The sequence below is a fragment of the Scyliorhinus torazame genome, chromosome 4 (genome assembly GCF_047496885.1).
Source record: "Scyliorhinus torazame isolate Kashiwa2021f chromosome 4, sScyTor2.1, whole genome shotgun sequence".
Classification (NCBI taxonomy): Eukaryota; Metazoa; Chordata; class Chondrichthyes; order Carcharhiniformes; family Scyliorhinidae; genus Scyliorhinus; species Scyliorhinus torazame.
Window position 1 is genome coordinate 360572313 of NC_092710.1, and position 12650 is coordinate 360584962.

The 12650-nt window shown below is 47.5% G+C and overlaps 1 protein-coding gene across 1 annotated transcript in view; it reads left to right on the forward strand.

Moving 5' to 3' along the window:
• Positions 1–7934: 7934 nt before the first annotated feature.
• Positions 7935–12650, forward strand: part of LOC140411522 (equilibrative nucleobase transporter 1-like) — a 128229-nt gene continuing 123513 nt past the window's right edge. Inside the window, exon 1 of the mRNA XM_072500608.1 lies at positions 7935–8061. Coding sequence (XP_072356709.1) covers positions 7993–8061 — 69 coding nt within the window. The 5' untranslated portion in view covers positions 7935–7992. The remainder of the gene's footprint in view (positions 8062–12650) is intronic.

Consider the following 12650-nt stretch of genomic DNA (forward strand, 5'->3'; position numbering starts at 1 on the left):
TCGGTTTGTTCTCACTGGAACGAAGGAGGTTGAGGGGCGACCTGATAGAGGTATACAAAATTATGAGGGGCATAGACAGAATGGATAGTCAGAGGCTTTTCCCCAGGGTAGAGGGGTCAATTACGAGGGGGCATAGGTTTAAGGTGAGAGGGGCAAAGTTTAGAGTAGATGTACGAGGCAAGTTTTTTACGCAGAGGGTAGTGGGTGCCTGGAACTCACTACCGGAGGAGGTAGTGGAAGCAGGGACGATAGGGACATTTAAGGGGCATCTTGACAAATATATGAATAGGATGGGAATAGAAGGATACGGACCCAGGAAGTGTAGAAGATTGTAGTTTAGTCGGGCAGTATGGTCGGCACGGGCTTGGAGGGCCGAAGGGCCTGTTCCTGTGCTGTACATTTCTTTGTTCTTTGTTCTTTGTACCCTTACCAAAGTCTCCTCATCCTTCTGGCAGTCTGTTGACGAAAATTGAACACTCTATTCGAAGTGTGGCGTAACGAAGATGCGATACAGCTGTAGCATGACGTGCTAATTTTTATGCTCAATGCCCCGGCCGTTGAAGATCGACGATGGCAAGCATTCCGTATGCCTTCTTGACGACCCCCTCCACCTGCATTGCCACTTTTAGTGTCAATAGGGTAGAATATTAAATATGAGTATCAACTATCTAATAATATAAAAGAAGATTGTAATAATATTTTGATATGTAAAACAAAAGGGCGAGGCAAAATTGGATATTGGACCATTAGAAAATGTGGCTGGAGAAGTAGTAATAGGGAGCAAACAAATGACAGAGGAACTGAACAGGTACATGATATCAGTCTTCACAGTGGAGGACACCAGTGGGATACTAGAAATTTAAGAGAGAAAACGGTCAGAGAAGTGTACTGCCCATCACTACGGAGATGTACTGGATAAACAAAAGATCATAAGGTGCATCAATCATCCGGACCGGATGGACTACACGCCAGGTTTTGGTCGATGATAACTGAGGAGGTTTTGGCAGCATTGATGATGATCTCACAGGAATCAGTGGAGGAACTGTGTCCCTGTGTGCATGTGCATGCCTGTGTGAGTATGTGTGTCTGTGTACATGTGTATGTTTCCCTTGTGTATATGTGATATCTCTGTGTATGTGTGTGTGCGTGTGTTAATCTCCTTCAACTTACAGATGGAGAAGGGATCTAACTCCATTATAGAGGTGTAGAAGGAATATCCTGCACTTCTATATCTGTTAACTGCAGGTTGTCTGTGATGAGTATGTGTATTGCTGTGTGTGCGCGTTTTTTTCTATATTTGCCTGTATGTCACTCCCCCTAGTCCAGTGCTTTTCAAACGTTTTTACGCGAGACTCATTTTTAACAACTGGATATCCTTCGAGACCCACTCCGGCCAAACGTTGTGATGTACGCTGGCCGGCCATAGCGGCCCGTGAGTTCCACATACCTTTAATGTGGCAGGTGAGCCTGCTGGGTCGTCAAGGTTTCAATTCATATAATCACAGAATTCCAGTGCAGAAGGAGGTCAATAGTACCATCCAGTCTGCACCTCCCTCGGAAAGAGCACCCAGAAAGTCCTATCCCCCACCCTATCCCCGTTACCCCACCTAGGGGCAATCTAGCATGGCCCATCGAACGGGCATGTTTTTGGACTGTGGGAGGAAGTCGGAGCAATCGAAGGAAATCCACACAGACACGAGAACATAGAACATAGAACGATACAGCGCAGTACAGGCCCTTCGGCCCACGATGTTGCATCGAAACAAAAGCCATCTAACCTACACTATGCCATTATCATCCATATGTTTATCCAATAAACTTTTAAATGCCCTCAATGTTGGCGAGTTCACTACTGTAGCAGGTAGGGCATTCCACGGCCTCACTACTCTTTGCGTAAAGAACCTACCTCTGACCTCTGTCCTATATCTATTACCCCTCAGTTCAAAGCTATGTCCCCTCGTGCCAGCCATTTCCATCCGCGGGAGAAGGCTCTCACTGTCCACCCTATCTAACCCCCCTGATCATTTTGTATGCCTCTATTAAGTCTCCTCTTAACCTTCTTCTCTACAACGAAAACAACCTCAAGTCCATCAGCCGATCCTCATAAGATTTTCCCTCCATACCAGGCAACATCCTGGTAAATCTCCTCTGCTCCCGCTCCAAAGCCTCCACGTCCTTCCCATAATGCGGTGACCAGAACTGTACGCAATACTCCAAATGCGGCCGTACCAGAGTTCTGTACAGCTGCAACATGACCTCCTGACTCCGGAACTCAATCCCTCTACCAATAAAGGCCAACACTCCATAGGCCTTCTTCACAACCCTATCAACCTGGGTGGCAACTTTCAGGGATCTATGTACATGGACACCTGGATCCTTCTGCTCATCCACACTTTCAAGAACTTTACCATTAGCCTCTATTCCGCATTTCTGTTATTCATTCCAAAGTGAATCACCTCACACTTCTCTGCATTAAACTCCATTTGCCACCTCTCAGCCCAGCTCTGCAGCTTATCTATATCCCTCTGTAACCTGCTACATCCTTCCACACTATCGACAACACCACCGACTTTAGTATCGTCTGCAAATGTACTCACCCACCCTTCTGCGCCTTCCTCTAGGTCATTGATAAAAATGTCAAACAGCAACGGCCCCAGAACAGATCCTTGTGGTACTAAACTTGTAACTGAACTCCATTCTAAATATTTCCCATCAACCACCACCCTCTGTCTTCTTTCAGCTAGCCAATTTCTGATCCACATCTCTAAATCACCCTCAATCCCCAGCCTCCGTATTTTCTGCAAAAGCCTACCGTGGGGAACCTTATCAAACGCTTTGCTGAAATCCATATACACCACATCAACTGCTCTACCCTCGTCTACCTGTTCAGTCTCCTTCTCAAAGAACTCGATAAGGTTTGTGAAGCATTTGCTATCCTCCAGTCCTCTGGCACTATTCCTGTAGCCAATGATGACATAAAAATCAAAGCCAAAGGTCCAGCAATCTCTTCCCTGGCCTCCCAGAGAATCCTAGGATAAATCTCATCAGGAATCGGGGACTTATCTATTTTCAGCCTGTCCAGAATTGCCAACACCTCTTCCCTACGTACCTCAATGCCATCTATTCTATTAGCCTGGGTCTCAGCATTCTCCTCCACAACATTATCTTTTTCCTGAGTGAATACTGACGAAACATATTCATTTAGTATCTCGCCTATCTCTTCAGACTCCACACACAACTTCCCATCCCTGTCCTTGACTGGTCCTACTCTTTCCCTAGTCATTCGCTTATTCCTGACATACCTATAGAAAGCTTTTGGGTTTTACTTGATCCTACCTGCCAAATACTTCTCATGTCCCCTCCTTGCTCGTCTTAGCTCTCTCTTTAGATCCTTCCTCTCTACCTTGTAACTATCCATCGCCCCAACTGAAACTTCACACCTCATCTTCACATACGCCTCCTTCTTCCTCTTAACAAGAGATTCCACTTCTTTGGTAAACCACGGTCCCCTCGCTCGAAGCCTTCCTCCCTGCCTGACCGGTACATACTTATCAAGAACACGCAGTAGCTGATCCTTGAACAAGCTCCACTACTCCAGTGTGCCCAACACTTCCAGCCTACTTCTCCACCTTATCCCCCCAAGTCACATCTAATGGCATCATAATTGCCCTTCCCCCAGCTATAACTCTTGCCCTGCGGTGTATACTTATCCCGTTCCATCATTAACGTAAACGTCACCGAATTGTGGTCACTGTCCCCAAAGTGCTCTCCTACCTCCAAATCCAACACCTGGCCTGGTTCATTACCCAAAACCAAATCTAACGTGGCCTCGCCTCTTGTTGGCCTGTCAACATATTGTGTCAGGAAACCCTCCTGCACACACTGTAGAAAAAACGACCCATCTAATGTACTCAAACTATATCTTTTCCAGTCAATACTTGGAAAGTTAAAGTCTCCCATAATAACCACCCTGTTACTTTCGCTCTTATCCAGGATCATCCTCGCCATCCTTTCCTCTACATCCCTAGAACTATTTGGAGGCCTATAGAAGACTCCCAACAGTGTGACCTCTCCTTTCATGTTTCTAACCTCAGCCCATACAACCTCGGAGGACGAGTCCCCATCTAGCATCCTCTCCGCCACCGTAATACTGCTCTTGACTAGCAGCGCCACACCTCCCCCTCTTTTGCCTCCTTCTCTGAGCTTACTAAAACACCTAAACCCCGGAACCTGCAACATCCATTCCTGTCCCTGCTCTATCCATGTCTCCGAAATGGCCACAACATCGAAGTCCCAGGTACCAACCCATGCTGCCAGTTCCCCTACCTTGTTTCGTATACTCCTGGCATTGAAGTAGACACACTTCAAACCACCTACCTGAACAATGGCCACCTCCTGCGACGTCAAATCTGTGCTCCTGATCTCTATACTCTCATTCTCCCTTACCCTAAAACTACAATCCAGGTTCCCATGCCCCTGCTGCATTAGTTTAACCCCCCCCCAAGAGCACTAACAAATCTCCCCCCCTCAGGATATTTGTGCCCCTCAGGTTCAGATGTAGACCATCCTGTCTGTAGATGTCCCACCTTCCCCAGAAAGAGCCCCAGTTATCCAGAAACCTGAATCTCTCCCGCCTGCACCATCCCTGTAGCCACGTGTTTAATTGCTCTCTCTCCCTATTCCTCATCTCACTATCACGTGGCACGGGCAACAACCCAGAGATAACAATTCTGTTTGTTCTAGTTCTGAGCTTCCATCCTAGCTCCCTGAAAGCCTGCCTGACATCCTTGTCCCCTTTCCTACCTATGTCGTTAGTGCCAATGTGGACCACGGCTTGGGGCTGCTCCCCCTCCCCTAAGGACCCGGAAAACACGATCCGAGACATCACGTACCCTTGCACCTGGGAGGCAACATACCAAACGTGAGTCTCTCACGCTCCCACAAAATCTCCTATCTGTGCCCCTGACTATCGAGTCCCCAATTACTAATGCTCTGCTCCTCTCCCCCCTTCCATTCTGAGCAACAGGGACAGACTCCGTGCCAGTGGCCCGTACCCCATGGCTTGCCCCTGGTAATTCCCCCCCCCCACAAGTATCCAAAGCGGTATACTTGTTTCTCAGGGGAACGACCGCAGGGGATCCCTGCACTGACTGCTTCTTCCCAGTCCATCTTACAGTTACCCATCTATCTCCAATCTTTGGTGTAACTAATTCCCTGAAGCTGCTATCTATGACCCCCTCTGCCTCCCGAATGATCCGAAGTTCTTCCAACTCCAGCTCCAGTTCCCTAACTCGGTCTTGGAGGAGCTGGAGATGGCAGGACTTCCTGCAGGTAAAATCAGCAGGGACACTAACGGCATCCCTCACCTCAAACATCCTGCAGTAGGAACATTGCACTCCCTTCCCTGCCATCCCTCTAACTTTCTACCAAGATCTGTCTCACAACGAAATTAAATTAAAAAAAAAAAAATTATAATAATAATAAAATACCGTACTTACCTCACACCAATGGGTTTTATTATTAGGTTAGAGGAGGAGGGCGGGTGTGAGACACTACACGTGTAGTGTCTCGGGTTTCCGCTCCACCAGAATTTATTGGAGGGTCTTCCCAGAAGTCCGCGGGTCGAACTTCCTGTTCCCGACTTAAACACTAAAATGTTTTAAAAAACAGCAAAGAGGGACCGAAATCGGGACCAGGTAAGTGTTTACCGCTGAAATTGACTAGCCTGCTCCTGTGAAGGTCTCCCAGAAATCACTAACGCACCACTCCCGCTGAAATCGACTGGCCTGCTCCTGCAAAGACAAGTGTTTTTAAAGGAGAAACTTACCTCCCAAAATCACTTGTGCACTGCTCCCGCTGAAATTGACTAACCTGCTCCGCTCCCGCTGAAATCGACTGTTTGAAGAATGTGCAAACTCTACTGTGTTGTTCAATGTTACATTTCTTATAATGACTTCAGCTGATGAGTTAAGATCTCACTGCATCCATTGAACAAAAGCAAGAGATTTGTCCTCGAACTCCCCATGTTGAGACTTCAAATATCTTTAAAGTTTTGTGTTTGCCAATGCATTTAACACACACGAATTTTCAATTCTGATTTACAGTAGCACAGTTAATAAACCTACACCTCATGTAATAATATTTATTCTGCTTTACTCTGTTTTCAGCGTTTTCTTCATGGGTTGTTCACCAGAGGCCCTGGTTCAAACCAGCACAGCTGGCAGCTGCACAGTGGAGGAATCTGCCACGAGCCAAGAACACGTGATAGAACAAAGAGCAAAGAAATGTACAGCACAGGAACAGACCCTTCGGCCCTCCAAGCCCGTGCCGACCATGCTGCCCGACTAAACTACAATCTTCTACACTTCCTGGATCCGTATCCCTCTATTCGCATCCTATTCATGTATTTGTCAAGATGCCCCTCAAATGATGTCAGCTGACTTGACCTGATCTCTGGCACCGCTCAAGGCAGGAAGACTCGAACGACTTAAAACAAATCACCTGGTCCTAGGTCAGCGTGCTGTCGTCGGGAGGAGGCTTTCTTCCTTGATGGACGCTGTTCCTGCGCATTGCTGAGGCTACACGCATGCGGGAACGAACAGAATCTGAAAGCCCGGTCGTGCCATTGGGCTATATGTTGCGCAATCGGTAATGCCGTGCCGCCTGGTACGGCGATCATGAATCTAGCGACACACGGTCCGCGAACCTTCTTACACCCACCCGCGACCCCCCATGGGCCGGGACCCAGGTTTTAAAGATGTGTGCCCTAGTGCAAGACGGTCTCTCCCTCCACAGATGCTACCTCGCCAGCTTATCTTGCGTTGGAGGGCAGCTCATCCAGGACACAGCTGAAGGTGGCTGGACCAAGCACACTGCCCTCGTGAACTCTGACAGTGCTGTCCGGAATTGAGCTGATTGGCCTTGACGTAGTCGGCACATTGGTGGGAAGTTGAATCAGAGGATGTGGATTTAGGGTAGATACCAACAGAAGCAAACGAGGTAATGTTCTCAACAGAGTGAGTGGCTGGTATCTGAAATGTGCTGCCTCTGTGTGAGGGGAAGCAGATTCCATCAGGCACTTCATAGCAAACTGAGGGGCAACTGAAAATCGCTATTTACAGTATTCCTGGGAGTGGGAATACTATAAGTAATCTTGCAGTTTCGATACTAGGCTGGCGGATTGTAACTTATTCCTGTACAATTCTAGCATACATTCTCTCAAGTTGATTACTCTCTGTCTCTCCCCGTGATGTGCCTGTGCTGGTCGTGACTGATGGGGTCAATGGATGACCAGGGATTTTCACGAAACGATGAGAAGGAAAAGCGAAGGTTTTAAAAAGTACAAGGAGAACAAATGAATGGAAGCATTAGTGGAGTAGAGAAAGTGCAGGATGGAGCTTCGGAATGCAACTATGAGAGCAAAGAGCGGATATGGGAAAACTCTGGCTTAGGGAAATTAGGGAAAATCCCAAGATTTTATGAAAGATTATTAATGGGAAGAAGATAACGAGGGAAGGAGTAGGGCCCATAAGGGACCAAATGGGACAATCTGTGGGTGGAGCCAGGTGAAATTGGTAGGGTGTTAAAGGAATACTTCACATCTGTCTTCATCCAAGATAATAAGGAGGTATGTATGGAACTCAGCGAGGCAGACTGCGAGGTTCTGCAGCAAAGCAACATGGGGAGTGGCAAGGTGTTGATAGCTTAAAAGTGGACAAATCTACTGATCCGATTGAATTGTGTCCCAGCATCCTATGGTAGGCGACGATCGAGATGACGGGGTTCTGACCCAAATTTCCAATTCCTCTCTGGCCATGGAGGAGGTGCCAGAGTACTGGAGAGAGAGAAACTGGTCTCGGAGTTGATATGCGTGGCGAAGGTGCTAGGGTGAAGAGGGCGCTGTTACTGAAGCAAAGGTAGAAGGGGCGGGGGGACGTGGCGCTCCAGTACATGTTGTATTAGTGTGGAGGGGATGAGTGGACGGAGTGGATCATGTTGGAGAAGAAGCCCTGCATGGGTTCCGATTTGAGCGCCTTTGCCACAGCCCCGGGGAGATATACGGTAAGTCTGGTGGTGCATTCGACCATCGGGATATGGGACCAGTTGAGGAAGCACTTTACGTTGCGCAAAATGTCGGTTCCGACGCCACAGTGCGGGAACTACGGGTTCAAACCAGGGGTTGGTGGACGGCATGTAACTGAAGTGTAGGGAGGCAGGGCTGGAGCGGGTTAGCAATATGTTCTCGAGGGGAAGATTGTGGGGATGGTCGAGCTGCGGGAGAGGTTTGAGCTGCCGAGCTGAAGTTTAGGTACATACAGTTGCGTGATTTCGTGCAAACGGAGTGGCGGATGTTCCTTCAGTTACCAGAATACACCCTGTTGGAGAAACTGCTGCTCCCTGATGATTTGGGGGAGGGTGGAGCTGGGGACATTTACGGGTGATTGGGCAGCAGGGCAAGGCACATTGGGCGAGGATAAAGCGTAAGTTGGAGTAGGAGCTGGAAAGGGGAATAGGATGGGGTCCCTGTGTGAGGCGACGCGGGAGGGGGAGGGGACATAACTTCCTCCTGTGAAAAATGAGCTTGATTCAGTTCATTGTGGCGCACCGGTTGCTTTTGGCTCGGGGAGGATCAGGGTTTTTTCCAGGGAGGGTCCGATGGGTGTGGGAAGTGTGGGCGGGGACCAGCGCCTTCGGGTTCACATGTTCAGGGCTTGTGAGAAGCTGGAGGCTTTTTGCTAGGCGGTGTCTGCGACGCTATCTAACGTAGTGGAGGCTGAGTTAAGGCCAGACAATATGGTGGTAATATTTGGACTTGCGGAGTAGACAGATCTGGGGAATGGAGCCGGTATATCTGCCGTCGCCTCTCTGATTGTCCGGTGGAGGATTCTGTTAAATTGGAGGTCGGATGCACCTCCGATCAATGTGCGGTGTAGGCCATTCATCACGTTATTTGAGGAATTGTTCATTGCGGAAAGGGGGATGTGGGAGGAAGGAAAAGGGAATAAACTGTACAACCTGTTGGCTATGTTTTGACGGACATTCTATTATAGAGTATATAGAATTTAAAGTGCAGAAGGAGGCCATTCAGCCCATCGAGTCTGCACCGGCTCTTGCAAAGGGCACCCTACCCAAGGGCAACACCTCCACCCTATCCCAGCAACCCCACCCAACACTAAGGGAAATTTTGGACACTAAGGGCAATTTATCATGGCCAATCCACCTAACCTGCACATCTTTGGATTGTGGGAGGAAACCGGAGCACCCGGAGGAAACCCACGCACACACGGGGAGGATGTGCAGACTCCGCACAGACAGTGACCCACGCCGGAATCGAACCTGGGACCCTTGAGCTGTGAAGCAATTGTGCTATCCACAATGCTACGGTGCTGCCCTGTTGTCCGCTCTGTTTAGAATAATATATCTACAAAAAGGAATCTAATCGAGGGATTCGCGATGGTTTATACGTTGAATAACAGATAACCGAGAGTGAGTTATAGACTGGAACCTAATCGGGCGTTTCGGGGTGGTTTCGAATTGAAGGGTCCCGATTGGTTTGTACATGAATACCAAATAGGCGGGCGAGAGTTGCGGACTGACATCTAATCGGAGTCAGAGTAGTTTGTATTTAGAATAACGGAAATCACGGAGTAAATTGCAGACTGGAAGCTATTCCAGGGTTGAGTGTTGTATATACAGTAGAACAGATATCCGTCAATAATTAACAGACTGGAATCGAATTGAGAGTTCTGAGATGGTGCATACATAGAATACCAGATACCCGGAAATGAGCTGCAGGCTGGAATCTATTTCAGAGGTTTTAGATGGCTATTGTTAGAATGAGGAATACCAGGGAGACTGAGTTGCAGACTGGAATCTAATTGAGGGGTTCAGGATGGTTTATAGAAAGAACAAAAGATTCCCGGAAGTGAATTACAATCTAAAAACTAACCGAGGTGTTCGGGACGGTTTAAAAACAGAGCAGATACCTGGGAGTGAGTTACAGACTGGAATCTAACACTGGTGTGAGAAAGGCCCAAATCTCCAGTAAAATCGGGCAGAAAGGAGGTTTCGTTGAAATCACATTTTTCCACGTCTGTATAGGGCAGAGGAGGACCTGCCAGCAGGGATACATTTGAAGCTGACACACTCTGCAATCCACAATGAGATTAGCAACACAACACCATTCTCTGCCCACTCCCTGTGTTCTGGTTTCTGGAAATATGTCACGTGCTTTTGTGGATGTCAGTGTTTGAACTAGAGGAAAATTACCAACAGGGGAAATATGGTTGTTTTCAAAATAAAAATAGAGAAATGAAGACAGCAGCCTGCTGGGTCGATTGCTGTGTCGTTCATCAATAGAAAGGAGATCAGTATCTGTTGTCGAGCCATTTCCACGTCAATTGAGAGTCAACTCGGAGACAGACATTCCACACATGCCAGAGACCATCGGTGGAGTTTGCTCACGGCTCACTGAGGATCAATCTGAGTTTGATGCACTTCAGTTCACAAACCAATCCCATTGTCCTTCTGGTTCAGTGTGTGTGTGTCTATGTGTATGTGTGTGCGTGAGTGTGTGCGTGTGCGTGTGCATGTGTGTGTGTGTGTCTGTGTGTGTGTGTGCGTGAGCATGTGCGTGTGTGTGCGTGTCTCTGTGTATGTGTGTGCGTATTTGCGTGAGCGTGTGCGTGTGTGCGTGTGTGTGCGTGTTTGTGTGTGACTGTGTGTGTTTGTTTGTATGTGTGTATGTATATGTGAATGTGTGTGTCTGTGTACATGTGTGTGTGTGTGCGTGTGTAAGTAGTGTGCGTGTGTGTTGTGTAAAGGTGCGTGTGTATGTGTGTGTGCGTGTTTGTGTGTGTGTGCCTGTGTGCGTGTTGTTTGTATATGTGTGTGTGTGCGTGTTGTTTGTATATGTGTGTGTGTGTGTATGTGTGTGTGTATGTGTGTGCGTGTGTATGTGTGTGTGTGTATTTGTGCGCGTGTGTGTGAGTGTTTGTGTATGTGTGGCTGTGTGTATGTGTGGCTGTGTGTGTCTATTTGTATGTGTTTATGTGTGTGCGTTTGGCTGTGTGAGTGTGTGTGTGTGTGTCTGTGCATGTGCGAACGTGTGTATTTGTGTGTGTGTATTTATGTGTGTGTATATGTGGCTGTGTGTATGTGTGTGTGTGTGGGGGGGTGTTGCTTAATGTCACAATATGTTTCTTTTTCACCTGTGAATTGTGTGAGTTGGCATGTTGTTGAGACATTGAGTCAAGAGTGCACATGTTGGACTTCTGTTGTGCTATTTTGCGTATTAAAATTTTTTTCCCCTGCTTTTGTCTTTTAAGACAATGTTATATTTTTTTCTCCGGAGGGATTTTTATTTTGAAAACTGGAAGGCCGGCAGGACTCCAAAGAGGGGAAGTTGGTGAGGAGGGCGAGAGAGTGGAAATTCTTCCAGAGGGAGCGCTGGCTGAGGCCTGTTACCCGGGGTTTGTTTTGTCTGTTATTTTACCTTACCTCAGGTTTAATTTGAATACCTGAGGGACAAAGAGAGTGCGCGTGAGGGAGGGGGACAGAAATATGAATAAGATAGGGATGGAAAGACAGAGATAAACACAATCTCTGTCTCTCAATCTTTTTCAGGCGCTGGTTGAAAGCTGTGAAATTTTGGTATTTAGATGTCGCTGAGAGTTTGTGTAACTGAGTGGGGATAGAACATAGAACATAGAACATAGAACATAGAACAATACAGCGCAGTACAGGCCCTTCGGCCCACGATGTTGCACCGAAACAAAAGCCATCTAACCTACACTATGCCATTATCATCCATATGTTTATCCAATAAACTTTTAAATGCCCTCAATGTTGGCGAGTTCACTACTGTAGCAGGTAGGGCATTCCACGACCTCACTACTCTTTGCGTAAATAACCTACCTCTGACCTCTGTCCTATATCTATTACCCCTCAGTTTAAAGTTATGTCCCCTCGTGCCAGCCATTTCCATCCGCGGGAGAAGGCTCTCACTGTCCACTCTATCCAACCCCTGATCATTTTGTATGCCTCTATTAAGTCTCCTCTTAACCTTCTTCTCTCCAACGAAAACAACCTCAAGTCCATCAGCCTTTCCTCATAAGATTTTCCCTCCATACCAGGCAACATCCTGGTAAATCTCCTCTGCACCCGCTCCAAAGCCTCCACGCCCTTCCTATAATGCGGTGACCAGAACTGTATGCAATACTCCAAATGCGGCCGTACCAGAGTTCTGTACAGCTGCAACATGACCTCCCGACTCCGGAACTCAATCCCTCTACCAATAAAGGCCAACACTCCATAGGCCTTCTTCACAACCCTATCAACCTGGGTGGCTACTTTCAGGGATCTATGTACATGGACACCTAGATCCCTCTGCTCATCCACACTTTCAAGAACTTTACCATTAGCCAAATATTCCGCATTCCTGTTATTCCTTCCAAAGTGAATCACCTCACACTTCTCTACATTAAACTCCATTTGCCACCTCTCAGCCCAGCTCTGCAGCTTATCTATATCCCTCTGTAACCTGCTACATCCTTCCACACTATCGACAACACCACCGACTTTAGTATCGTCTGCAAATTTTCTCACACACCCTTCTGCGCCTTCCTCTAGGTCATTGTAAAAATGACAAA